Source organism: Antedon mediterranea, chromosome 3 (genome assembly GCF_964355755.1).
Source record: "Antedon mediterranea chromosome 3, ecAntMedi1.1, whole genome shotgun sequence".
Classification (NCBI taxonomy): Eukaryota; Metazoa; Echinodermata; class Crinoidea; order Comatulida; family Antedonidae; genus Antedon; species Antedon mediterranea.
The window spans coordinates 2,850,400-2,877,437 of NC_092672.1; the positions used below are offsets into that span (position 1 = coordinate 2,850,400).

The following is a 27,038-nucleotide window of genomic DNA, read 5'->3' on the forward strand; positions in this document are numbered from 1 at the left end:
ATTAAGGGGACACTCTATAAAGTGTTTCCTATATATTTGCTGCTCCTGAAAGTAAAAAAAAGAAGGGATTTTCTTGTTTATTTAATAGATTTGTTTATGACAAAAAGCCCCAAATAAATAGTATTATTTATGTACAATACATTAAAGAAATAAAATGGTAATTTACAATTCTAAAGCTGTGTCTATACTTTACACACTTTGACAAAAAAAAGTGTGATGTGCCCAAATATGGTAGTGATATGACATCATCATGTCCATATATGGGCACATCACACATTTTTTTGTCACATAAAGTTTTATAGTGTAGACTTAACATAGAACTGACCAATTCATTATGTAGCTTGAATTGAATACTGAATATTGGTAAGAAAGGTCATGTGAATTGAGTTTAAAACAATTGTTTTATTCCATAATTATTATTGTAACCTAGATTACAGTTGTAAAACACAGCCATCATTGAGCCCTCATATATCTCTTCTACAGTATGACAAAGTAATAAAAATATGCATGGTAAAATGTGCGTACTCTACGAAACCCATTAGCCTTGTATTGTAAAATTAGATACACACAAGTGGTTAGTGGATTAGTAAGGCTTTTAGGTTTTATTGTTGTGTGCTTTCTGTCTATTAGCAGGACCAAAATTAGGACAAGGTTGACAGAGTCATGCATCGTTATTAGAGGGAGACATTTATAATTTACTTGATCTCATATTGTATCCAATATCCTATACTGTATATTGTACGTTTAAGTTTAGTACATACTGTAAGAGGTATAGCTGACTCATTTGAATTTTGCTTAAGCTTGCCCTGTCCAGCATTTTTTTCATCTCTTTTTTATATATATTGTATTGATTTGCTGGTCAAATAAAATAAATTAAACATAATCTTATCCATCCATCCATTTTCTCATGTATCACCCCATATGCATTGCTTAGTCTATTTTGTGCCTAGCTTACCTGGATAAACCAACAATGACCCTTTTTCCGAGGAGAGAGGGATACAATTACAGAAAAAAAGAAATACTGTTGAGCACCCCTTTTGGATTATGATACTGTGCGCTACCCGCACCCTTATACCTTTGCCCTCATATCATAGAATACCAACACCACTGTTTGTTGTTTTAACAACATCTGTGTGCCTGACTGTTTTAACAAACTGCACATGCATTTACATTGTGATGCTACCAAGTATGGCTGTCTGCAAAAAACAATGTTCGCAATATTTGTTTTCTCATTGCTCGATATATTTACTGTATTAGATTTGTAGTCGTGTACTGTATTGTTATTATTTTCTGCCATAAGAAATAGCCGTTCTTCAAATTTCTTTATAGGGTCCTGAGAAAGCAGGTTGTTTTGTGAAGGATTTCATCCTGGTACAATTGATTGGAAAAGATCTCATGCAAATATGGAATCCAGTTGATCCAATGACCATCCTACTGGAGAACATTGACGACAGTAAAAGAGATCTAGTAGAACCTAGGTAAAGTTTGGGAATATTGCCAGTTGCTATTGGTTATATACTTACTAAAGATGTATTGTCACCTAATAACATGAACAAATAAGATTAATGAAAAAAAAAAAAAGACTTTTATAATAGTAAAACCACTTTAGTCACTAACAACAACAAAATTGTTCAGAGGGACAATATATTTTTAACCGACCGATTATACATGCTTTTATTGGTTACCGCAAAATATATTAAAATGATTTTTTATAATTATTCATTTTCCTTTTTATGTCATTAGTATGAAATGATTTTACCTCTTTAATTAATACAGGATTATGAGACAAGTTGGTGTCAACACAGCGGTGCCTGTATACGTTGTTGGGATATATTGCGATAAAAAGTTACTTGGATGGGGTACGTAGTTTGTGTTTTGTCACCCAATGATGACGATTCTCTATCAGGAGTGCATTCCTGAATAAGAGTGTCCCCTGAATAAGAGTGTCTCCTTAATAGTAGTCTCCCTTGAATAGGAGTGTCCCCTTAATAAGAGTGTCCTCTGAATAGTAGTCTCCCCTGAATATGGTTGGAGAGTCTCTACTCTATCTCAAATCATCTTCATCACTAGTAACTGATTTTTTTTTTTACATTACAGCGGCAGGAGAATCTGTTTTAGTCGCTGAAGACGAAGCTTCCAGAGTTGTGTTGCGTAAAATGTTTAGGATAAGCGAAGGAAGTCCGCCCCTACCGTTAGATACCAACAAACATCCGCAGATTAACTCAACAGTTGTACAACATTTACAGATTTCACAGCGAGCACAGATTGCTGCGTCATGATCAATGTATTTTTGGACTTTTAAATGCTGGAGTGCTCAAGTTAATGAGTAATGTTATAAGACGACCTCTTAAATATAACAAAAGGATCGATATGTAGTGGAGCTGTAGCTTGGTAGTTAACATGATTGCCTTCCGATACCAAGGTTCAGGGTTCAATCCTGACCTAGTGCCAGGGCTGTAATTCTTTCAACTCTGGAGACCCACTTGATAGTTTGATTTAGTTCGCTTTTGGGAATCCTGTCTCTCTCTATTGTTTTTAATTTTTTTGTTATAATTATGTGAGACGAAATAAATGAAACGAAATGAACTCCACTCCACTTGAAGATTTGCTCGCTGTTGAATGCATATGAAATTAAAAATATGTAGGCAATATTTTGCATTGTGCTAAAAAAAAACAGCCACAGCATCCATTATGCACCACTTAACATCCCATAATAAACTCTCCGAAGCTACAGAAAAAATGTCTGCTTTCTGTAAAGTTTGATCTTTTTAGAATACAATTAAAAGAGTAGAATCAGAATCAGTGGGATAGTACCTGGTTTTTTTTTTAATGCTGGAACAATAATATTATATTAAAGTTTATATACTAATGATAGAGGGCAGCATATGATATTTTAAAATGTTAAAACAAACTATTACGTCAACAAGTCGAGTGGCGTTTTTGTAAGAAATATTTCTTGTTGCTGGAACATAAATAAAAGTTTACTTATATACTAATGATAGAGGGCAGCATAATACATTTAACAGGTTTTAAAATCTGAATACAATGTGATAGTTTGACTCGTTTAAATGAAATCAGTGATGATTTTACTGTCTGGAATCCTTGCCAGATTTCTTGTCTGCATTTTTATATATTGATGTTTCAAAAAATTGAGTTTACTTACTTTACATATGATTGAAACTTTACAAGAGGTTTTTAAAACATTGCATATTTTCTTTTTTAGTAATAAATTACTTTACTTAAAATTTAAAGAATTTAAATTATTGCTGTGTAGAAGTTATTCATAGAAATCATATAAAAGAAACGGTCTGTTTTTACATAATTTCTTATATAATTCCAACGTCGTCATATCAGAAATTGCGTAAAGGGCGTTTCTTAACGATAAATGCGTGAACCGCGTTCCATACTATCTCATAAAAGAAAGAGGGAAATTCCATTTCTAATTTCATTTTGGTCGTTTCCAGTAATTTCCTACGATTTAAAAAGCTGGTTTCTTGTTGTAGCCATGTCGATACAAAACAGCAAATACGTTTTCTCTGTATATTTTTGTTTATTGTATTTACTAGTAGGCATACAACAAGGATCTGCAGGTGAGTAGGCCTAGGCTGTCCTTATTATTTATTTTAAATGATGATGTAGGCTAGATGTATTGTACTAATTGTAGGCCTAGGCTAGTCTTAGTAGCTAGGCCTATTACTCAGCAGGCGGCAGGCCTAGCCCAGCCCATATTACGTTTGTAGATTTACGAATAGAGAAATGATGTCAACACAGTTATGATTGGTTGGTTAAAATGCCTACGTAAAATATTATAGTGATATTAAATAATAATATCTCTGGTAAAAGGAACTAGGCCTAGGCCTACTAGTACTAGGCCTATAATAGGCCTATATATTAGAGGCCCTAGTCTATAGGCCTATAAAAGGCTATTAATTAATTAAGTATTATGCTAGTCGAATGGCTCTTGAGAAAAAACCATAAAATTAAAAACACTAAGAATTTATTAGTTAGGCCTAACTAGATAGATAGTAGGCTAGGCCTATTAAGTTTTATATTAATATATTAGTATTAGCTGTAACTAGGTCCAAGGACAAAAGGTACTACTGGCTAGATATAGGCCTACCCCCATAACGTGTCCATTTTTATTAGTGACTGTTGGGTTGAAAAATACTTTTCAGTGTGGCTCAAAAAGTCATACTAAAAGCCATATTGAAGAAAGTGTTTTAAAAAAACTACATCGCACGAGACTAAGTAATTTTTTTAATAAAATTTCTATGTAAATTCAGGATCAGATATTACATATTCTGTAACAGCTTCAAGCATTGACATTCAGTTGAACGGCAATGTGACGGCATCCTTAAGTGAGGTAAGTTGCGTCACTTTATTATTAAATTATGCGTATATCTATAAATTATGCGTATATCTATAACTTAATATAAATTGTATTAATCTCATTCTTGTGCACATAAAAATAACATAATAATAATAATATAGAAGATTTCTATAGCACATACCATGCAAGAGTGTTCAAGGCGTGTTAAAAAAAATAAATATAAAATATTAATTGTTCTCAGATTATGTACACTACTAACGAGTCACCTGTCATCACCATATTGCGTTTCCCTGATGAAACATATTCGTCGTACAAGATTAATGACTTGGAAAGCAATGTAGAGTACACGTTTAACATCATAAAGCGGATACAAGGTCAAGATTCCCCTAAAACAGTTCTTACACTAACTACAAATGCGGAAGGATCAACAAATGATAACTCAGATGGCGTAAGTAAAGGTAGGTGTGGCTAGATTGTGTTGTGGCTTGGTGGTTATGATGCTTGGCTACCACTCCAAGGGTCATGGGTTCAAGTCCTGTCACATGTACTCCACTCCCAAAGACTTTATAAGACTTTGTTTATGTAGAGCATCTTGTGTATATGTTTGTCTTGTGAACCTAGGGTCCCTAATGATCAGCAATTACTGGATGGATCACCCTCATTAAATATGGTAAGAAAAAAAAAAAAGTAAATATGGGTTCCTACCCACCATAGGTACCGATATTAGTACCCATACAACCAAACTTACCCAGGTTTCTACCTTTGGTGGGTAGTAACCAATTTACCCAGGTAAATACCTTGAACAGTCTTTTAATTCGTGATTCATAATCATATCCATAGAGTAATAACATAGTATTTGAGAAAAGAAATTACACAAAAGCTGTTTAATACTACTGTAATAGTATTATTTTTAAAAACTCTACTCTGCTTTATACATTTATTGGTCTATTATTGATTATTATTATTGATTATTATTATTGATTATTAATGTTCAATAACTCACTGTACTGGTTTTTTCTCCTTTTTTTAGCGTTTCGTGGTGCAACAATTGCCCTAAGTGTGTTTTTAGTTATAGCACTCATTGCTATAGTAGTCATGGAATGGAAGCTGTCCAAGATGTAAGGTACTTCTATAATTATTATGTAACTATGTAGATTCTTGTCATTTGGATGATTGTGGATCATATGACATTCAATAAATACTCCATTGAACCTACATCAAGAGTGCAATTTTTTGTTATATGCATGTGAAAATATGTATTTTGAGGGTTCAGGCACGTTATATACAGTGAACCCTTCAACCAAATGTCAGACATCTATTTATATAAAACATCGATTTTTATCTGTAAAACTAATATATACTAAAACATTTTTATTTGGTGAAATGTTTTATTTTTACCCTATGAAAATATTTGTACCATTGTACTCATAAACATTCATTATTTGTACTGTATAACATCTCACTGAATTTTCCAATGTACTGCTCATGTCAAAGTGCATTTTCACTAAATTATGATGTAGGCCAATAGTGTGTACTTTGTTTGTTATCCTTTTATCACAGAATAAGTATAAACTTTTTTTTTTTTCAGTTCAAATTCAACAAAGGATGCCGCAAAATCCGCCACAAAGTTGTCAAATGAAAGAGATGACAATGAAGCATCCAAAGAGACGGACAAGTTGAAAAAAGCATTTGAGATGAAGATATCCCCAAATGATGCAACTTAATCCTAATTAAAGATGTATTGTCCCCCTGAAAAACTCTGAACACAATTTTGTTGAGTATGCCATTTTAATGTAACATAACAGTTATCTACTTCAATTAGCAAAAATTGGTCAAATTGGCTGCCAGCCAATGAGTTTTTGGTTGAATTTAACCATTTATTTTGTCATTTTATAAGTGAAAACATTTTTTTTTTCAGTTTTTTTTCTACTGAAGTGATTAACTACAAAATAACATATTAAAAGTGGTCTGATTTAATTAATCTTCATTTTTAATGTTTTTGGGGGACAATATATCTTTAAGCCTACTAAAATGTACAAATGGCTTGAGCAACATGTTTTGGTATTAACTCTGGTTTTCAATAGAAATCATGTAACATAATCGCTTGCTGATTTCGTTGCCTTTGAGTTTTATATAATATATATTAATCATGATTTTGAATTATTTATACTGTTGACCTAATGTAAATTTATACTGTTATCCAATTGTTTTTTAGTTTTATTTACTATGTATAAGTTTTTTTTTTCTGTCAGACATTTTGTAATGTGTAAAGTGTATTTACTACTGACCTATTGTATCTGTATATTGATTGAATTGTTATACAAATGTTTTTTTTAAAGTATTTCATCAAGTGTACAATTACTACTGTACATTGTATTAGGTTTTTTTTTTTTTTGTTCAATGTAAGTAAATTATGTAAGTTTAATCATCATTTACCTTTTATATGTTGTTGTGTATATTTGTATGGACGCACCACTGAAAGGTGTGTACCACTGATTCGAAAGTGAGTACCAAGTCTTTAAGCTGGACACAAAATAGCTTAATATCTTTTTTGACACAATATAACAAAGATAACACAAAATTCATATGACTATAACACATTATGTTATATAGATGTAAATACTTATAGCTTATCAAAAATACTGTAACAAACGGATTGGTCTGTTATAAATGGTGCCAAATTATTTATTTGTTTTTTTATAATAAGTCTAAAGCTAGACATAAAATAGCTTAGTTTTTTAAAGGTTATTCGCGATACTAGCAAAGTATAGTACCATTTATTTTTTTATCACCAGAATAATTATGTATATACCGTATTTCTTGTACAAGAATATTTCTATAAGTTTAATCTAAATCATAGTGAATGGTATTTGACTCAATGCAGGTGCTTTGTAAAATGTGAATAGCATCTACAACAAAAATTCACTGTTTCAAAGCTTTTCAATTACAGCAAAATATATGTTGTAATGTTTGCATAGTCAACAAAATGAATAAAGGTTTGTGGTACATCATGTGTTTTTTGAAAAAATAAGAAAGTTGAGAATACTGTATCTCTCAGATTCTGAGGAAATCAGAAAGTTGAGAATACTGTATCTCTCAGATTCTGAGGAAATCAGAAAGTTGAGAATACTGTATCTCTCAGATTCTGAGGAAATCAGAAAGTTGAGAATACTGTATATCTCAGATTCTGAGGAAATCAGAAAGTTGAGAATACTGTATATCTCAGATTCTGAGGAAATAAGAAAGTTGAGAATACTGTATCTCTCAGATTCTGAGGAAATCAGAAAGTTGAGAATACTGTATCTCTCAGATTCTGAGGAAATAAGAAAGTTGAGAATACTGTATCTCTCAGATTCTGAGGAAATCAGAAAGTTGAGAATACTGTATCTCTCAGATTCTGAGGAAATAAGAAAGTTGAGAATACTGTATCTCTCAGATTCTGAGGAAATAAGAAAGTTGAGAATACTGTATCTCTCAGATTCTGAGGAAATAAGAAAGTTGAGAATACTGTATCTCTCAGATTCTGAGGAAATAAGAAAGTTGAGAATACTGTATCTCTCAGATTCTGAGGAAATCAGAAAGTTGAGAATACTGTATATCTCAGATTCTGAGGAAATAAGAAAGTTGAGAATACTGTATCTCTCAGATTCTGAGGAAATAAGAAAGTTGAGAATACTGTATCTCTCAGATTCTGAGGAAATAAGAAAGTTGAGAATACTGTATCTCTCAGATTCTGAGGAAATCAGAAAGTTGAGAATACTGTATCTCTCAGATTCTGAGGAAATAAGAAAGTTGAGAATACTGTATCTCTCAGATTCTGAGGAAATAAGAAAGTTGAGAATACTGTATCTCTCAGATTCTGAGGAAATCAGAAAGTTGAGAATACTGTATCTCTCAGATTCTGAGGAAATAAGAAAGTTGAGAATACTGTATCTCTCAGATTCTGAGGAAATAAGAAAGTTGAGAATACTGTATCTCTCAGATTCTGAGGAAATAAGAAAGTTGAGAATACTGTATCTCTCAGATTCTGAGGAAATAAGAAAGTTGAGAATACTGTATCTCTCAGATTCTGAGGAAATCAGAAAGTTGAGAATACTGTATCTCTCAGATTCTGAGGAAACAAGAAAGTTGAGAATACTGTATATCTCTCAGATTCTGAGGAAATCAGAAAGTTGAGAATACTGTATCTCTCAGATTCTGAGGAAATCAGAAAGTTGAGAATACTGTATCTCTCAGATTCTGAGGAAATCAGAAAGTTGAGAATACTGTATCTCTCAGATTCTGAGGAAATCAGAAAGTTGAGAATACTGTATCTCTCAGATTCTGAGGAAATCAGAAAGTTGAGAATACTGTATCTCTCAGATTCTGAGGAAATCAGAAAGTTGAGAATATCCCTTTAGAATTCTGGGATTGAGGAAATGTTCTTACCAAAATTTACCATCATCTTTATCTTGGAGATCTAGAGCTTTTTTGTTATCAGGCTTTACTCTGTCCCATGAATTTTCTAAAAAGAGTGCTCTATAAAATAACATACTAAAATGTATATAACAGAAAGTAGAGGAGTGTAATATCCAGTCCTTAGATCTCTTCTGACTAGTTTGATAGTGTAGACAGAGCTCAGGTACAAGCATACATTTTAAATATATTATCTGGTTAATTGTACATAAATCAAATATTTGTAACAGAAATCAATGACGAAAAAACAAGAATTTCCCTTAAAATGGTCAAATACAAAATTTGGCAAAATTTTGCTATAAAAACCAGGAAGACTTTTTTTTCAGAAGTTAATTAATGTAATAACATGTCTGGTGACTTCCTAGAAGGTGAAATAAGATGGTGGATAATTTTTGCTATAGCATGAAAATAAAACACTGAAGTTGAATAAAAATACCAAAACGTAAAATTGAAGTTATATTTTTACCACACCGTTTATTTTTCATAGTTTTTTTAGAAATGCCTCTCTATTTACAACATTTGTGTACAAAAGAATAGAGATTATAGGCCTACTGTGTAATTAGAACTATCCCCCACTAATAATAAAGTGCTTATTTTCAACAAGCTCCTGTAATACAAATAAAATCCCAAAAATTATGAAACATAGGGGAAACTATAGATCGGTAATTATTGGAGTGTATAATCAATAGACATTTTTTTTCCCGCATCTGACCTTTAGCGAACACTTTCAACATTGGGAAAATAAATATGATTCGTCCCGAAAATCTTCCCCTTATTATCATAGCTAATCCGGTAAAGATATACGCCTCTTACTCATTGTATTATTATTGTAAATTCCGGGTTTACGTTTGTTTCTATAAAAATATAAATACAATGAGTGGGTTTATGAGTCCTTATTGTCTATAATGTTGTTCTATATACAAAGCAGCATTTCACACCACTGAATCGATGTTTTCTGAAACGTAATAATTCGTTGCATACACGTCCACAAACCAGAACTGGGTTTTGTATTAAATTTTCAAGTTCACCGCCGCCAACGTGTTTTTAATAATCATCAATAGTCGTCTGCTTAGAAATCACAACCCGGATGTAAAGATCGCTGAAGAAGGAAATCATTAAACTAGAGTAGATATTGGAATAGATTCCATAAAATCACAAGGCTAAATAAAAGCTGATAACTCGGTGAAAAGCTACATTTTAACCAACCGAGCCTTTAGTTTCTGATATTGTCATTCCCCAGTTAGTATGTTGTGGTCATGGCGACGCAGAAGTATCAGTGTATCTTTGTATTGTCATTATTTTATTTATTCAAGGGATCTTACGGTGAGTCGAGTTTTACTGAAATCTAGTTATTTCTAATTTACAATAGAAAAGGCATGTATAATAATTAGTTAGCCGTCCAGCATAGTTATCGATTTTGTGTAAATGTAGATCAGTATATAGGCAATGTAAACAAAATATTCAACGCCGCCGCCGATGGTAGGCCGAAACTAAGTGGTTTTTGTAGAAAATATAATTTTTTTTCTTGTTTTAAACACACCGAATTACTCTTAAAGTTGTTTTGTTTATAGAAAACCATTATCGCAAGGACCTAAATCCACTTGAATGTCTACAGTAAGTAGGCCTAGTAGGCGCGGCATACTTAAACATTTGCGGGTCCGTAATCTCTAAATTCCTCTTAACGTCACTAAATATTAATTAGTCATATTTTACAGCTTCAATTATTTTGTAAAAGTTCTTATACAGTTACACAAAGTCATATAAATGAAGTTATGAACTAATGATTTAGGCGCGCATACACGCGCATACACACGCATTTACATCAAGCTCTACAAGTTTATCAAACTAGTTTGGCAACAAAAGTTTGATGTGTCCAAATATGGTATTGATATGCCCAAATGTGGTAGTGATATGGACATCATCATGTCCACATAGGTACATCACATTTATTGTCACATAAAGTTTGATAGTGTAGACAAGGCTTTATTCATTTTTCTTCTTTTTCTTTTTAGGAGTGTCAGATATTACCTATTCTGTAATGTCAACAAGCATTGGTTTTCTTTTAAGAAATGATCAAGCGTCGTTAGTGGAGGTATGGCTACTTTCATGGTTCATGTATTGACTCTATTAAAGTTGATAACGGCATTATATATTACTACTACTAGGAATGTGCTATTACTGCCATTTGCTTTCTCGAACCATGCTGTAACTTTATGTTTGAACAATGTGAAAGATTAAAAACCATAATGATATGCCTGTAAATAAAAGTAAAGTTTATAAACAAATATTTGGTTTTGGTCATTATGATAATATCATTTCTAGACTTCAAGTCTGTATTTATCGTCTTTCTGTATGTTTTTTGTCTGGAAAGTAACAGCTCAAGTAGTATATGTATGAAACGCCATATATGCCAAACATTTATCTTTTTACTTATATTTTTAAGTCAAAACTCCGTCTGGGACCCAGACTAATCATTGTCATGATTTCTTCCAGATAACATACAGTGTTGACGCGTCGTCATCCGTCATCCTTATATTGCGTTTTCCTGTTGAAACATATTCAACATACACGATTAACAATCTGAAAGCGAATACACCCTACACGTTTAACATTACAATGCGTGTACAAGGTGATGACGTAAACGAATCGGCCATTCGCCTAACTACTCTTGAATATGGTTCGGTAGACGATGACGAACGAGTACATGCAGGTACTGTAGTTTTGGTTGTCTGTGACGCTATAGAGGGCGCTACTTTGTTTTTGTTTGGCAGACAAATGTTTGTTGGTGACGATATAGAGGGCGCATTTGAAACTTGAAACTTATTGTGTGTAGATATATATTACATTATGTAATATGTAATTAATTTGTCTCTTGTGACCCACAGTCGGTTATGCTTCAAAGCCCAGAATGGTATTAAAGTCCTTATTTGACCAATACTTGTCCAATTTCCCTTCAAAAACGTTTACAGATGTTGCGTTTACTTAGTCATATGGCAATGTGTTCCAGTGATTCGGCACTTCTATTTAAAACGTCAACTTAAAACTTTTTAATTAATTACTAAGTATTGTTAGGCTCTCTATTCTTTGTAGAGGGCCATATAAAAACTTGTATAGAATAGTGATTAATTATTCTCAAGCTAAAAAAGTCTCAGTTACAAGCCCTTCTTCATTTGTCAGACATATTGTTTGTGTTAATATGCAATTTATTGTTTTCATTTTCACTCACTGAGCATGGTTTGATATATGTATTCACTCATCATCCATCGTTTTTTTTTTGTTTTTTTTCTAGTATATCTTTACCTAACGATCGTCATAGGTACGATGTTTGGTATCTCACTCATCATCCTTTTTATCATGACATACACCGGATGCTGCTGCACACGGTATGTTTAATGTTTATGTTTAATCGTCGGTTAATGGTATTGTAAATAGGACTGGCTATACGTCCAGCTGCTGTACGTATAACTATCTTTATCCTCGTCCATTGTAAATAGCCACATATAAATATCAGATCTCTAGTTAGTTTACCCCAGCTCATAAAGTGTTATCTATCTGCAATAAAGATAGGTCTAATTAATAAGACGTTGGTTCCTACTTGAGTAACGCAAGCACCCTAAACGCGACACAAGTATTTTGACCAATCATGGCGACACGATGGATCATCCGAAGTGTCTCTTGTGATTGGTGTTGTTGTGCCAATACGTCGATACGTCACCAACCAGCTTTCTACTAATAGCGAAAACGCGCGAATAGAAAAACCGGCAGCATGCGTATTTGTGATTTGGAAGATCGAAACACGAATACGCATGTGTATAGGCTGACGCTTTATATTTGCGCGAACAAATTCGATTAGTGGAAAATAAGATTAATTTGCATTTAACATTTTCTTTCAGCCAAAAGCCAAGGGCGCACAATGCAAAGTCGAGTAAATCAAGTATTGTACAACGAATGAGGAAACGGCAGAGGGATCGAGACAGACAACTTGATAATGTTCCAAGTGAAGATATCACCAATTATACAAACAGTATTCCAGGATGGAACGCCAAATAAATCTTAAACACGTCGTGTTTAGTTACAGTGTGAACAGCACTCATAGTTGTAGTTGGATGTGGAATACAGTACTGTAGTAGTATAGAGAGATTATTAGAGGAATATTTAAGAGTTATGTGATAGCGTTCAGCAGACACTGCGTGATGTTTGCTAGGAAACGATGGGGTTTAACAATACTAATTTGGATCAAGAAGATACCTAAAGCTCAGCGCGCACACTATAGCTATCATATTAAACACGATAGATATTTTTCCTCAGCGGCACGCGTGGCCGATTCCTTACGAATTGTCTGGCGCACACATACTGTGAGCAAAGTGTGTTACTTGTGTCAGCAGTTGGGTCATCAGACGATAGAGCAGACCTAACTTATAAACAATTGGTTCGCGCGCGCACGTACGTCCAAACGCGTAGTCTGTGTCCAATCTGATGGATACAAGCAAGCGCCTGCTCTGCTTCAAAAGACATGTAATGCAAGTTCAGCTGTGATTGCGGCACGCCTCTTCTAATCTATCAATTTTGAATTTATTAATTCATTACCTACACATCTTCCATCGTAGTCTGGGTTCCAGACGGAGTTTTGTCTAATATTAGTTAAAAGATAAATATTTTGGCACATATGGCGTTTCATACGTATACTACTTGATTTTGGATACTCCGTCTGGGGAAACACGCACAAGTCACGTGGTTTGACACCAAGAATTCTTGGTGCATACGATTATCCGGTTGACTAGTTTCAGCTGCATGCGATTGGCTACTCTCTCGTACACCGTTTAAATATTCAGAGCCATTGTCTGTAAGAATCAAAGAAATATCAAAAAGAGTGGCAGACTCAAAAAAATGGATTTCTTTCAAATTTTGCACATGGCTATATGTGTTGAGAGAAATCAAATATGAAGTATTTTTTATTCCACACGTATATTTCCATGGCAACGGCCAAATTTGTGTTTTTGACAAATTTTGTCCTTTTTTAAGGTTTTTTAAAATGGATATTGGTACTACTTTGATGAACGATATTTTTGTTTTGTTCATTTAATTATAAAAAATAATTAGTGTATGCATAATAACAATGCATTGTGCACCTGTTTCAAATTTTTTTTATTTTTTTATTTCATACTTTGGGAGATACCATTTATTTAAAAAGGGGTGTTTTTCACTTTTTTTTAATTGTTCAATGCAACTAAACTTTACTTCACCATAACGCCCAAAGTGGTGTATTTTTTTAGCTGATTTATTACAAATAGGTAGTTCCAATGTTTAATAATTGATTTCTAAAATAAAATACTGGGGTAAATTTAAAATCTGCAAGCAGTGTTGCGAGAAACATAGGCATTTTTATATTAAAAAAAACATGGTATATTAGTAAAAACATTTTATTTTCTTTGATTATTTGATTTGAAACTCATTGGTCAGAAAAATTCTTAATGTTTTATATAGTTCTAGTTGTGTTGTGAGAAAAAACTTTTTTTTTTAATTATAGATTCTGTAATTCCCAGTTTTAATGTCATTTTATAGGTTATATCCTCGGGAAATTTGAATAAATTATCAGATCGTTGTGAATTTTAATCTTTGCAACAGATTACTCCTCTCTTATTTTGAAGCTCCTCTTTCATTTGTTTACTTGTTTTATTTGCTAACCTAAGCAGATCCCACATGCCCATCAACCACCATTTTCGACTACCATCCCTCCCCTCCCCCCCGCCCCCCACCCCGACTATAACCACAAAAAGATAAACTGCAACACTTTGGTCGATCATCCACTATAGAGTGTCAAATGCATGCATTCAAGCACCACCCACACTGCCGCTACTATCGCCCCAATGAATAGACAGATTCAAACTCCTTCATCCCACCCCCTCCTCCTTTCTCCAAGCCCCACCCACCCCAAGTTAACAATTGCAATGCAAAAGATAGAACATAAAGTTAAGTTTTTAGACCCTCGCCTTCAACCTCCTAACTATTTAAAAGTCCTGGATCCACCACTTTTCCCTCCCCAAAATAGAACCAATCAAAAGTCAATGATATACTCAGGTATGTTAATGCTACATAACAAATATAGAAGCCCTGATTTGAAATTTCATTTCATTTAAGGTCAGCATGTAAAATATCACACTTTATTATTAAATATTGGTTTTAAATTCTATATTTTTTTAACGGTGTGTTTGGATTCAGTATTAATTATTAATTAATAATTATCTGATAGTTATTTAATTTCCCTTAGTTATGCATAGCAACAGTTACTATGGTAACTAAAATTGAGATATTCTTTAGATTTTGCATATTTATCTTATACAAATTTAATTTTAATTTGTAGATTATTAGCAGGCAATACCTTATTTGCATTTTTAAATTACCGTTTCACAAGGTCATATTCGTAAGCACTTTCTTCTGTGATTATTTTTATTCATGAAAACCCCATATTTTATTTACAGCGGCCACCTCCCTTAACGGACGCACTTTGAAAAGCCTGTTTGTTCTTCCTATCTAATTAGTGCATTTGGTGCTTACCGTAAGCAGCTGCGGGCACCTTTTTATACAAAAAATGAGATTTTTAGTAAGCGGCCAATCGAAAAATGCAATACTTATTGCATGGACCTATGAATTAGAGGTGCATGTTTATTGTATTTCTTTATATATTAGCTTTATTTTGAAGAGGTTTTAAAAACATTACTGTGAAGAGATGAGAAAACTACACTGATTTTGACCGACCATTTTTCATATGATAAAAGTTTTTAAAATTTGTCTGAAAATGCTAAAAAATACTAAACCACCTGATTATAAATAATAATAGGCCTACAATTATAAGCGGCCACTTTTCCAGGTCCCGAGGGTGGCCACTTACGGGAAGTTCTTGAACTGTATTTAAACAAGAATATTTCTTACAAAAAACGCTGCTTGCTTATTGTTATTGCTAAGGTCAAGTCTGGGGGTCACTTCATCAAGCCTAGATACTTCAGGTATCCTATTACAAACAAAAACTTCAATGGACTGTTTTGATAATAATTCAATGATTATCTGACAGTGAATTATAGTAATATCATGGGACTCATAAATACCAGAAATGCTTTATGATTTGTCATTAGACTCTTTTCTCAGCCGTTTTTTGGATTCAACAGGTGGTAGGCCTACCTATAAATTATAGTCGAGTTTCCATTTTTAACAAAAATGTCAAAGTGTAGTACTATACTGCTGCTTGATTTCATCTAATGAATGAGTCATCTCGTGTGACGTAGCGGGCTAGAGCAGCAATTATCCTTAGTTATGCATAGAAACAGGTTCTAAGATAACATAAATAATACATTTTGACATAACTTGACCCAACAAATGACCCTTTCACATGGTCAGACATTTTCTGGGATTCAGTAGATAAGTAAATTTGGGAAAAGGTAGTAAAGCTATGTAATCAAATGTTTGTAGTCATGAAACCCCATATTAAAAATATTGTACTTAGTTAGTATAGAAACAGTTGCTACAATCAATACACTATAGGTAAAATGTTGATGTCATTTGACCTCAATATGTAATTTTTTTTTTTCATGAAAACTCCATATTTTATTTTGTTTACCTTTATTCATATTCGTCAAGACTTTCTTTCTGAGATTATTAGGATTCAGTATTTAAAGTAAATTTGGCAAAAAGTAGAAATGTAAAACTATGTAGAAAAAATGTTTTGTATTTATGAAAAACCCCTTTTCGCATAGAAACAGTTGCTATGGTAAAATGTTGAATGAATTTACAAAGTCAAGTTTGTCATTAATGGAATGCAGTAGAAGTAAAATTGAGAAAAATTACAAATGCAATCAATTCTTTGTATTTATAAAAACGCCATTTTTTACATTTTTTTAAAAATTACTTTCCTTAGTTACACATAGAAATGGTTGCTAAGGTAACACATTAGGTAAAATATTAAAATTGTTGAGAATTGTTATGAACTATCTTGTAAATGTTGATCAAACATTAATAGTTGTAGTAAAGTGGAGACCTGTCCTGTTTTGCATTCTGACCCCTTTTGACCTTAAATGACCTATTTACAAGGTCAGATTTTTTGGGAGGTCTTTCTGTATCTCTTTACACAAAATAGATTTAAAAATTTATAAAAACCATTGACGCAATTATTTCCAAGTTTAACATTATTTTCCATCAACTAAATATTTCAATGCAAAATACTGTTTTTCTGGCAATTAATTGAAATAAACCTGGCAACACATTCTCCTATTTTATCTAAACTATTCGTATGACTCTAGTAGCATTATCACAAGCCACATATACATTTTATTATTGGATTAGCCATATTTAAATTGTGTTTCATGTGTTTTGTTTGTTGATATTTTATTATATTTTTTGTATTTTTCGTATTTTCCTGGCAACACAAAACCTATGTACGAAATTTACCCCAGTGTTTTTTCCGTGATTATTGTTGACAAACCTATTGACTATCAAATTAAAAAACCTCATTGATTTAAAAACACCACTTTGGAAGTTATAGGTACGTTTATGAGGTATACTTTTATAAAAAAAATATTTTTTAAAAACACCCCTTTTTAAAATAATGGTATCAACCAAACTCCATTTTGTATTTTTTTTTTTTTTTACATTAAATGGAACTCAATACATGTTGTTTACACTGCTACAAACAAAAACTGTATACTGTAAGTATTTTGGTTAAAATAAGTATACAAGTTTGTACTTTTTCACTATAGAAAATCTGTGAAAAATGGCAAAAACATCAAAATTTGGATAATTGACCGTTGTCATGGCAACGGAGGCTAAAAATTCAAATGAATGATGTAGATATGCTTTTTAGTGAAATGTCTATTCATGGTAAAAATTTGAGAGAAATCCATTTTTTTACATCTGCCACCAAATCTTTGATTTTTACAGACAATGGCTCTTCATATTTAAGAATTTCAAAGACTCAACAACTAAGATGATGCGCATGCGCTATGTTACGTTTAGACAATGTGTACTTGGGTACATTTATGAAAGTTCTGAAGGCTAGAAATTATTTTATATGCCTAGTAGTCTGGTAAACATTTGATGGGATCTTTGAAACATGAAAACTCGTCTTGATATATGATAGGCTAGCTTCTCCGCAAATCAAACATTGAATGGATCATTTATTACGCGGAGATAATTTTGATTTAATTCCCACCCAGACCCTGTCCTGTTCTGTGTGGTGGTGTAGCCCTGTTGTGTGCCGGTGGTATGTAGGCCTACTTCATTGGCGTTTTATTTGGCAGGTCATACGTGCGAGTTGAGTAGGACCTACGAAAGAGGCCTAGGCCAAGGACTAAACAATTAATAAACAAAACAACTTGGCATTACTATTTTATATTTCAACAGTCTCGATCGTACATTAAGCACTGGTAGGCCTACGTACTCGATCTCTTTCATTTTGAAACAAAATGATCATTGGTTGATTCGAAATCCATATTTACATACCGCCCGCCCCATATAGCCAAATACGGTATGATAACCTACGTCATTCTTATCGTATGTTTGCGGTCTGCAAATCGATTTCTATACGTGTTTCACAAGTCTGTATTTTCAGACAAAAATCGCGGTCGAAATAAAAACAAATAAATAAAAAAAAAAGATAATACAGACTTGGGGCAAGTCTACTTCCATCGTAACATTAAGTATTTTATTACACATAAGAATATATTATAGTAATGTAAAAAATAAGTAAAAATACATTGAATAATTATACATTTTATAAAATTAATACATTTTTTAATAGTTAAAATACATACTTTTATTCATGCGTGTAACCCGACATATAAAGTAGTACATTTATAGTTTGTCTGTTATTTGCATTGATTTTAAAACTGTACACTGTATGGTACTACAATCAGGATAAATCGTATCTTATTTTAAGCTTGAACCGCCAAACGAAGCACGTACGTCACAAAATACCGCCACCATTCACATTAATCACGTTCATAAAACAAACTTGTCGAAATTTAAATCTGTTTCTTGTAACTTGTCTTTGTATAGGTTGTTAAATATCTCATTTTGGGCTACAGTAAGTTGATTCTTCCAGTCTCCAACTTTTCCTACAAATAATAACAATATAATATGTGTTAATGATAAATCACGTGCTATTTAATATTTTGGCCCATATTGAAGATACAAATAACTCGAGATTTTTTTATAAGTTTTGTAACCTCACTAATATATTACTTTTCCTAAAAATCATTAAATATCATTCTTACTGTTGGTATAATAGATATTTGGAAAGGAAAACAAAGTTTCCTGCAACCAAAAACGTGCTTATACACAGAGCAGCAAGTAGTATACTTGGCAAATGGCATTTTGGCAAACCCTGTTTTACACCATTAATGCGTCACGTGTTATGGCAAGTAGACGCATGCGCATGCTTACCCTTTCTCATAAACTGCACAGTATTACCAGTGTCGCCATTAACCGTGTCTTTCATTAAATTCTGTGATTTATTTGCTTGTGGGTTTTTCTTCATTTTACCAAATGAACAATGATCTGCAATGCGTTCGATTGTTTCTTTATCTAAGTCTTTGCCCAGGAATTTGCTAACATCACTAACAACCTTAACCAAATCCTGCAGTATGGAAAATACATGAATTAGAGACATTGTGAATTGACATTTTGTGGTAAATCGTTCTTACACCTCTAGTGGAAATGGAAGTTGGGATAAATAAGTATAAGTATAAAGCATTTCAACAATAATTGTCATTTTTCTTTTTGTACATAAGTTGGGGACCCGTCATGAAACGTCACAAAATAAACATGAATATTCATTTAGTCATGTCTATAAGGCGTGTGACGTAAGGATTGGCCCAACTACAATATTCTAATGCAAACGCTTTCCGTCGAGCCGTCTGTGTACTAGGGTCTATAAATGGACTTTACATTTCGATGTATGGGGTTCGAATCCCAACGAACTTATTTTTACATTATAATGACAGAATAATTTGTTTAGAGGGTTAGGTTTAGTTATATTTAGGAAGTAGTTCAGCTATCTTTCACAAGGATTGCACAACTTATGTACGAAAAAAAATCTGGGCCCGCGTCACACTCTCATTGAACAACGTAGTAATTTTTAATAATAGGTCAGTTGCCAGACACTGTACTAAATGAGCCGACGCAGAAAAACAACACAATTCAGTAAGAGTAAACGTTATACACATTTAAGATTGTCTAAGATTATATTAATTTAGATATAAGTAGGGTATCTGGAAGAAGGTAAGCTAAGTACATGTTCATAGTTTAAAACTGCAATATATGTCGTTTTGGTAGGGCTACTAGTAAGTAACTAAGATTTACAGCCAGCAAACGGCGATTATACGTGTACATGTTGATTTCACCTCGCGTCTTTTGTTTTCTGTCACCGTGTCTATTGTCTCCGTGTCTATTGTCACCGTGTCTATTGTCACCGTGTCTATTGTCTCGATTGTCTATTTTCTCGATTAAGTACCTTTTTATGCTTTACATTCTTTCTTTGTATACAACGAGGGCCCTGAATGATCAGTTCTATTAGGAACTGGATAGGCTACCCTCAGTAAATATGGTAATAAACATTCTTTGCTTTTAAATGGCCGTTTTAGGTTTTTGAAAAAACACCGCAAGCTCCATAACAGAAGAAGAAGCATTTTTTTTCTGTATTTTCGATTTCGGAGTTATTCCTCTTTCCCGTTGTTTATTTTTACCGTACTTATTATGCTAGTCGGCACTGGGATTCGAACAAATGGGATTCGGCAGCTGGACTCTCGGAAAATTGGAATTTGGTACACTTGGATTCGGCAAACTGGAGTCGTGGCAAATTGGAATTCGGTACACTTGGATTCGACAAATTGGAATTCGGTACACTTGGATTCGGCAACCCTTAGTCTAGTCCTAATTAAACAATAGCCATTAAGGCCTGTTTTACTACCTGTTTCATTTCTTCAAATGTAACAAACATAACGTGAGATTCGTGCCTCCTATTCCACCAGTATAGATTGTGATCAAACCAGGATCCCCATGGAACTAAATAAAAAAACAAAACAAAATGACAAGTTGTGAAATGTGTCGTGTGCATTAATAAAAGTATTATAAAAAGGCGCATTTTGCTACAAGATGTCTACAACAATAACATTTTATAACAATTATTGTTTATTATTATTTAGTTCAATTTCATTTCATTTAGCATAATGTGTTATTTGTGCAAATCTATTATAGTATTGACCAATATGGCGAGTCGGGCTAATTATGAAATTGTTACGGTGAAATTTGAATAATGTTATGTAGGCCTTATTCACAATACAATTATGCCTTATTCATAATAATATTAGGCCTTATTCACAATAATAATAGGCCCTATTCACAATAATATTAGGCCCTATTCACAATAACATTAGGCCTTATTCATAATAATATTAGGCCTTATTCACAATCATATTAGGCCTTATTCACAATAATATTAGACCTTATTCACAATAATATTAGGCCTTATTCACAATAATATTAGACCTTATTCACAATAATATTAGGCCTTATTCACAATCATATTAGGCCTTATTCACAATCATATTAAGCCTTATTCACAATCATATTAGACCTTATTCACAATAATGTTAGGCCTTATTCACAATGCAATTAAGCCTTATATTCACAATGCAATTTAGCCTTATATTTACAATCATATTAGGCCTTATTCACAATCATATTAGGCCTTATTCACAATCATATTAGGCCTTATTCACAATAATATTAATTAGGCCTTATTCTTATATCTAAATATAACTTTTAATCCGTGAGTTATTTCACACTTCCATGCATATAACTGAACTTGCTTTAACAACAAATCCCGTAAGTAGTTCTTTGTAACTCGCAGTTAAGGTTCATCAGACTGGAACGTATCTTACGTTAATTGTTTTTATTATTTCTTAAGCTTTTATTTTATTTTTTTTGGACCATATTTAATGAGGGTGATCCATCCATCAATTGCTGATCTTTAGAGACCAAAACTTGGTAACCACTATGACGCAACGCAAGAACGTAAACGCAACGCATACGTGTTGATCAATGACAAGCGACAGTCGAATAAATCCATCGCTTGTGATTGGTAAAATCACTTACGTTGCGTTACGTCCTTGCGTTGCGTCTCTAGTGGGAACCAAGCTTTACTCTCAATCGGGGGATTTTCAGCATTGTACATTCAATACTGTACACTGCTTACATTCACAATGGATACTATTAGAATCTTAATTTTGTCAGTATTGGGACTAATAATAATACAGATGAATGTTTCATTGTTTTGATTCTTTTACCGAGCATGTAATCCCGTTGAGCGTTCTTAAGAAGTGACGTAAGATAATCGAATTACTCTTTTTAGCTACCCTGGGATTAGTCCTAGAATAGCCCCAGGGATTATCCTTTCTTAGATAGAAGATAATTAGATTTCAAACTGTCTTCAAACAGTATTTATTAATTGATTTTTATTTCGTACACAGCACGTTTTTTTGTGGCTTATGTTATTTGTAATTTTGTCTGTAAAATGGATGCACCATTGACTGATTAATGTGTGCCACCGATATAGGCCTAAATAAATAAAATAAAAACAAATCGGATAATTATCGGATAAATGCGATAATTTTTACCTGAACAACAAATTGTTGCGATACGATTAGGCATCTGCGTTTTTTGGCAATCCCTAATGACTTTATTGTTAAAATTATTATTTATTTAAATTAAGCGATAATTTTGTTTGGGCTTCAGAAACACGGCCCAAGTATTAACAAACATACCGTTATTAGTAATAAAATGTTGAAAGAATTCATCCCATTTAACTTTTGGTGCGTTTCGAACGAATGCGTTGTAGAAATGAAAACACGAAACCATGACGTCTTTCGGATTACGTGCCACATAGATTACCTGGAAAAGATTAAGAAATGAACAATGTTACATTTATTGTCAAAGCTATCTTATTCTTAAGCTCCGTCTACACTATCAAACTTTATATGACAAAGCAGTGTGAACCCTAACCCTAACCCACCTCTATCACCCAAATATCACACTAACCTTTGGATTCTTTGTTAAAACACCTTGAGGAATCAGTTGATGCGGAAAATGAGTTTTGATGAACCGTGGCGAAGCTGCTTCTTCAAGTTCTTGGAATCGCGGTCTTATATCAAATGGGAAGATGCAGTCGATGAATGGAATACGATCATCTAACGACTTCTTACTAATCGACTCTAAATCGCCGTCAGCACTCACTGCCGAAACCATCTCTTGCATCCACGTTGTGCCTTAGAGTGAAAAGAGTTTATGATGGTAATACAGTAATTCGTAGGGCTCGAAAGACCCGCCCCGCTCCATCATTTTTTTTCTTGAAGTGTCCTTTTTAAGGTTTCAAGAGCAGTGTATGTACGCCTAAGGCCAACTCAGTCAGCACCGTACGACGAGGCCCGACAAAACGTCTTGACTCGACTCGTCGGTGCTGCTGTCTGAGTTGAATCCCGACGAGACGAATCACCGGGCGTAGTTTTTAGCTCGTCGCGAAAACTTTAAACATGTTTAATTTTCTCCCGACGAGACGACTCGTCGTACTACTGTACGCTTTCTGAGTTGGCCTTAATACGAAACTCATGAATCCCGACGTGAGACGGGTCATGAGATAGCGCGTTTTTAGCCATCGACGTCGTCGCGAGAACTGTAAACATGTTTAATTTTCACCCGACGAGACTACTTAGTCGTACGACGTTGTCTCTTGACAAGTTTTTGGCCAGCTGGAAAATTTGTTTTAATCTTAATTGGCTCATGATGATGGATATATTGAAATTAGGCTAGGCCTTTCCTAGATGTTGCTTAACAATCCCCCTGTAAAATTTGTTGCGGCATTATTGATTGTATAATCATATACTCGTGAATCTCATTTTCACCGTACGATCGATCGGTATGATGTATGCATACCTGTTAATATTAATAAGCCATAAATCGTTGTCATATACATTTCAATTGAGATGTACCTGTTAATAGGCCATAAATCATAAATACGAATGAAGTTAACTTATTATCTTTAGGCTTAACGCAATGTCATGAAACATTGAAACATCAACTTATTATTACGGTATCTAAAATATTACCTGATTTAGGATATGTTACGATCCAGACGTCATCATCTCTTACTTCGAACGTCTTCATAGCGTCTATAATTTCTGTAGACGTTGCATAGTCTAGTGTGAATCCACTTTCCTTGTGGAACCAAGTTATTGTCTCCATGACTGGCGTTTAAAAATCTACAGAGAAATAAATTAATATTACTATTGGCCTACATAACAAAAGAGAGGAGTTTTTGTTTTACAAATCACCGTCATGTGAACGGAGAATATACATTGTGGGCGAGAGGGCGCGGGGGGGGGGGGGGTGTGATCGCGTGACCCCCATCTTTATCGTGCTACGTTTTACCATGAATTTGACACAGAATACATTTTTGAAATGCTCAAAATGGTATTCGTTGATTCGGAATCCGCGATAGTAATATTTATTTTGAACTAATTTATTCTATAATGCAACGAAATGCGTGGTAATTGCTGTACTGCGGAAAGCATGACATATATTTTCAATTATAAACAAACAAGCATTAGGCCTATGCTAGTGACTACTTACGTTTAAGATTGTGATCACCAGTACATTGTACAACTGGGACTACTTATTACTGCAGTGGTTTTATGAAATGCATCAAACCCACCTTGAACCAATGTTTCAATAGAAATGGCTAAACGAAATGCTAAACAAAACAGGGTAGGATCGCTATTATAGGCTACTAATCTCTACTTCTTTATACAACGCGATAGATTGTATTGCTTTTGGCTATGTAATGGAACATCGAGTTACATAAGGTTAATTATTCACCCAGGCGTGAAATTACCTTGGGGGAAGTATGAATTTTGAATACTTCAAAATTACAATAGTTTATTGCGTTTCGTTCACCAGGAGACGAGAGACGTGTAAAGCATTTGTTAAAACAGCTGTTTCTGATACAGTATATACAGTATGATGTTTAGTATGAGAGGCGATACTCGATTCGCAAAAGAATTTATCATACATACGGACCGAGCAAAAAACCTAGATGTTAGTCTGTGTATGTTTAAGAGAGACAAATACGCGTTACTTAAATTTAAACCAGTTGATATGATCCATGGTTAAATAATAAACATTATGATTTGTCATGGACCTACTGTTGCCTGTGTAACGCCAAATTAAGTGAAATTTCCAAATTAGGTTCGCATGGTCTGTATCACGCAAACCAAGGCAAGGCACCACTTTTGCAGTGGAAACTAATTTGGCGTGAAACCTGTCCAGCAGTTAAAATAGCCAAATCAAGAACCGAATGAGATAATTTGGTTGTCCTTATTACAACTACGTGTACCCCATAGCTTTTGGAGGCGTGCCTTTATAACTATGCCTTTTGTTTGTTAACATCTTTGATTGGCTGATTTGTTTTATTATGTAATTTTGTGACTTATATATGTTATCCTTTGTTACAATTCTTTTCACCTGATGATGGGCTATGCCCGAAACATGTCGTTAAAATAAATCTATATTGAGGCAGTTTTAACTTATTTGATCTTGATTTTTTTCTATATCCTGCCTATGCAGCTCTTTGATTTATATGTATACGTGTATATGTATTTGTCTACACGATGGTTCAAAGCCGTCTATACAGCGACAAAGCCTTTTCTTTTAACAAGGTTTTTTCAATCCTATAATGAACATTTACATAACAAAACAAAGTCATGCATGATACAACAACATCTAATCGGATGATCTTTAAATTCTTTACAAACTTGAATTGATAATTGATAAGACTAAGACTAACTAAGAGGCTAAATGTGAATGACCGAGTATATAAAAAAAAACAGACTGACTTTTAAAAAACAAGTTATAACATTTGGAATCAGATGACCTAAATTTATAATTATTTAAAACCTGGAAGCGGAACGGAATCAGGTGAAATTTGGATGAGTAGGCCCACCTATACTATGTAGGCCTATAGTCTAGACTGTAGAATAAATGAAATTTGGAAGAGAATCCCTGACTGTATAACACTTAAAATGATTACGAGAACGTTATTACAGGCTAGCTGACTTGAAATTTAGTAGACCTTAGTAGAATCAGAATCAGAAATTACTAACTAAGGAGAAATTGGAATACGACAAATTTGGAAAACTTCAGAATCCGTTATCATTATACATAGATAGGGCGTTATACCTCCATGCGTTATGTGTACAATACTATCCATCCGAAGGTGTAGATATCATAACAAAAAATGTCCAAACGAAAGACTAGAACACTAAATATACTTACAGTTACATGTGCAGCAAAAAATGTGACGCGCACTGTAGGCCTTCGATGCAACGGCCAGTAGAAAATGTCCTTATAACTTCGTTGTTTACCGTACAATTTAAAATGCTTCTGCTGGTTATTTAGGCCTACTGTGCTGCACTGGTGATTTCCGATAGACCTATTAAATAATACTGTATTGACATTTCGGTTTGAATTATGCAAATGAGATAAGGAATCTGGAAATATCGTTGACCCGAACATTGTCCAATGTCATCAATCCATTCGTGTTATAGCTTCCGACGTTTCATTGGCTGGATTCCTATTGGCTCAGAGTGATTGGTGTATTTTCGTTACGGAATCATTTATTGTTGTCTATGGTTCTAGACGACGATTACAATAATAAATATGTTGACACATGGCGTTTCATATAACTAGAGAGCAATTTTTAATTATGCCTGCTCCAATAATGTAATTGTCTAAATTGTCTTCTAGTTACGTTTGATCATTATTTCTTCATGGTTTGATTGAAATTTAATTTTGGGCGGTGTGTAGACCCTTGCTGTATTATTGAGCATGCTTCATTATCGATCGTTACAGTACTAAAGTATTGTGTAATCCAATTATCAAACATCTAAAATCAATTAATGGCAAATTAATTGCAGTACAGGAGTAACACATTTCTCATTAATTGCCCCTTGATGCTATAGACCATGCTGTTAAATGATCTTGCATATAATAGCTCTCGTGGCTTTGTTTCTACTACACCAGCTAAAAACTCAGAAACATCATGAAATAGAAAAATATCGTCACCCTTACCCAATTACAATGTCCCTAAAATTCCTCATTTTGTTTTGTTTACTTTTAGGACATCCACCATTGTCTTTGGTTATTTGCCTCCTAA

General features: G+C 33.5%; 4 protein-coding genes across 5 annotated transcripts in view; 3 read left to right on the top strand and 1 right to left on the bottom strand.

Annotated features, from left to right (window-relative positions):
* Positions 1-3,202, top strand: part of LOC140043357 (large ribosomal subunit protein mL44-like) — a 65,513-nt gene extending 62,311 nt beyond the window's left edge. The window contains exons 7-9 of the mRNA XM_072087860.1: positions 1,330-1,478; positions 1,777-1,859; positions 2,098-3,202. Of these exons, the coding sequence (XP_071943961.1) occupies positions 1,330-1,478; positions 1,777-1,859; positions 2,098-2,279 (414 nt within the window). The 3' untranslated portion in view covers positions 2,280-3,202. The remainder of the gene's footprint in view (positions 1-1,329; positions 1,479-1,776; positions 1,860-2,097) is intronic.
* A 237-nt stretch (positions 3,203-3,439) lies between these two features.
* On the top strand, positions 3,440-7,341 carry LOC140043358 (uncharacterized). Its single transcript, XM_072087861.1, has 5 exons — positions 3,440-3,590; positions 4,284-4,363; positions 4,572-4,788; positions 5,361-5,448; positions 5,919-7,341. The coding sequence occupies exons 1-5, from the start codon at positions 3,506-3,508 to the stop codon at positions 6,052-6,054; spliced, it is 606 nt and encodes a 201-aa protein (XP_071943962.1). The 5' UTR covers positions 3,440-3,505; the 3' UTR covers positions 6,055-7,341.
* Positions 7,342-9,880: 2,539 nt separating this feature from the next.
* Positions 9,881-13,908, top strand: LOC140043360 (uncharacterized). The gene is made up of 5 exons (XM_072087862.1): positions 9,881-10,108; positions 10,798-10,877; positions 11,279-11,495; positions 12,075-12,168; positions 12,679-13,908. Exons 1-5 carry the CDS (start codon positions 10,042-10,044, stop codon positions 12,833-12,835), a joined length of 615 nt encoding a protein of 204 aa, XP_071943963.1. The 5' UTR covers positions 9,881-10,041; the 3' UTR covers positions 12,836-13,908.
* Positions 13,909-18,460: 4,552 nt separating this feature from the next.
* LOC140044513 (sulfotransferase 1C2-like) lies at positions 18,461-26,323 on the bottom strand. Of its 2 annotated transcripts, none has more exons than XM_072089052.1 (7): positions 26,159-26,323; positions 23,935-24,087; positions 22,871-23,097; positions 22,597-22,723; positions 20,742-20,836; positions 19,217-19,409; positions 18,461-18,888 (listed from the first exon to the last, which is right to left on the bottom strand). In XM_072089052.1, exons 2-7 carry the CDS (start codon positions 24,068-24,070, stop codon positions 18,773-18,775), a joined length of 894 nt encoding a protein of 297 aa, XP_071945153.1. In that variant the 5' UTR covers positions 24,071-24,087; positions 26,159-26,323; the 3' UTR covers positions 18,461-18,772. The 2 variants fall into 2 exon arrangements, with proteins under 2 accessions (XP_071945153.1, XP_071945154.1); XM_072089053.1 differs by lacking the exon at positions 26,159-26,323 and adding an exon at positions 24,458-24,628.
* Between the last annotated feature and the right edge of the window lie 715 nt (positions 26,324-27,038).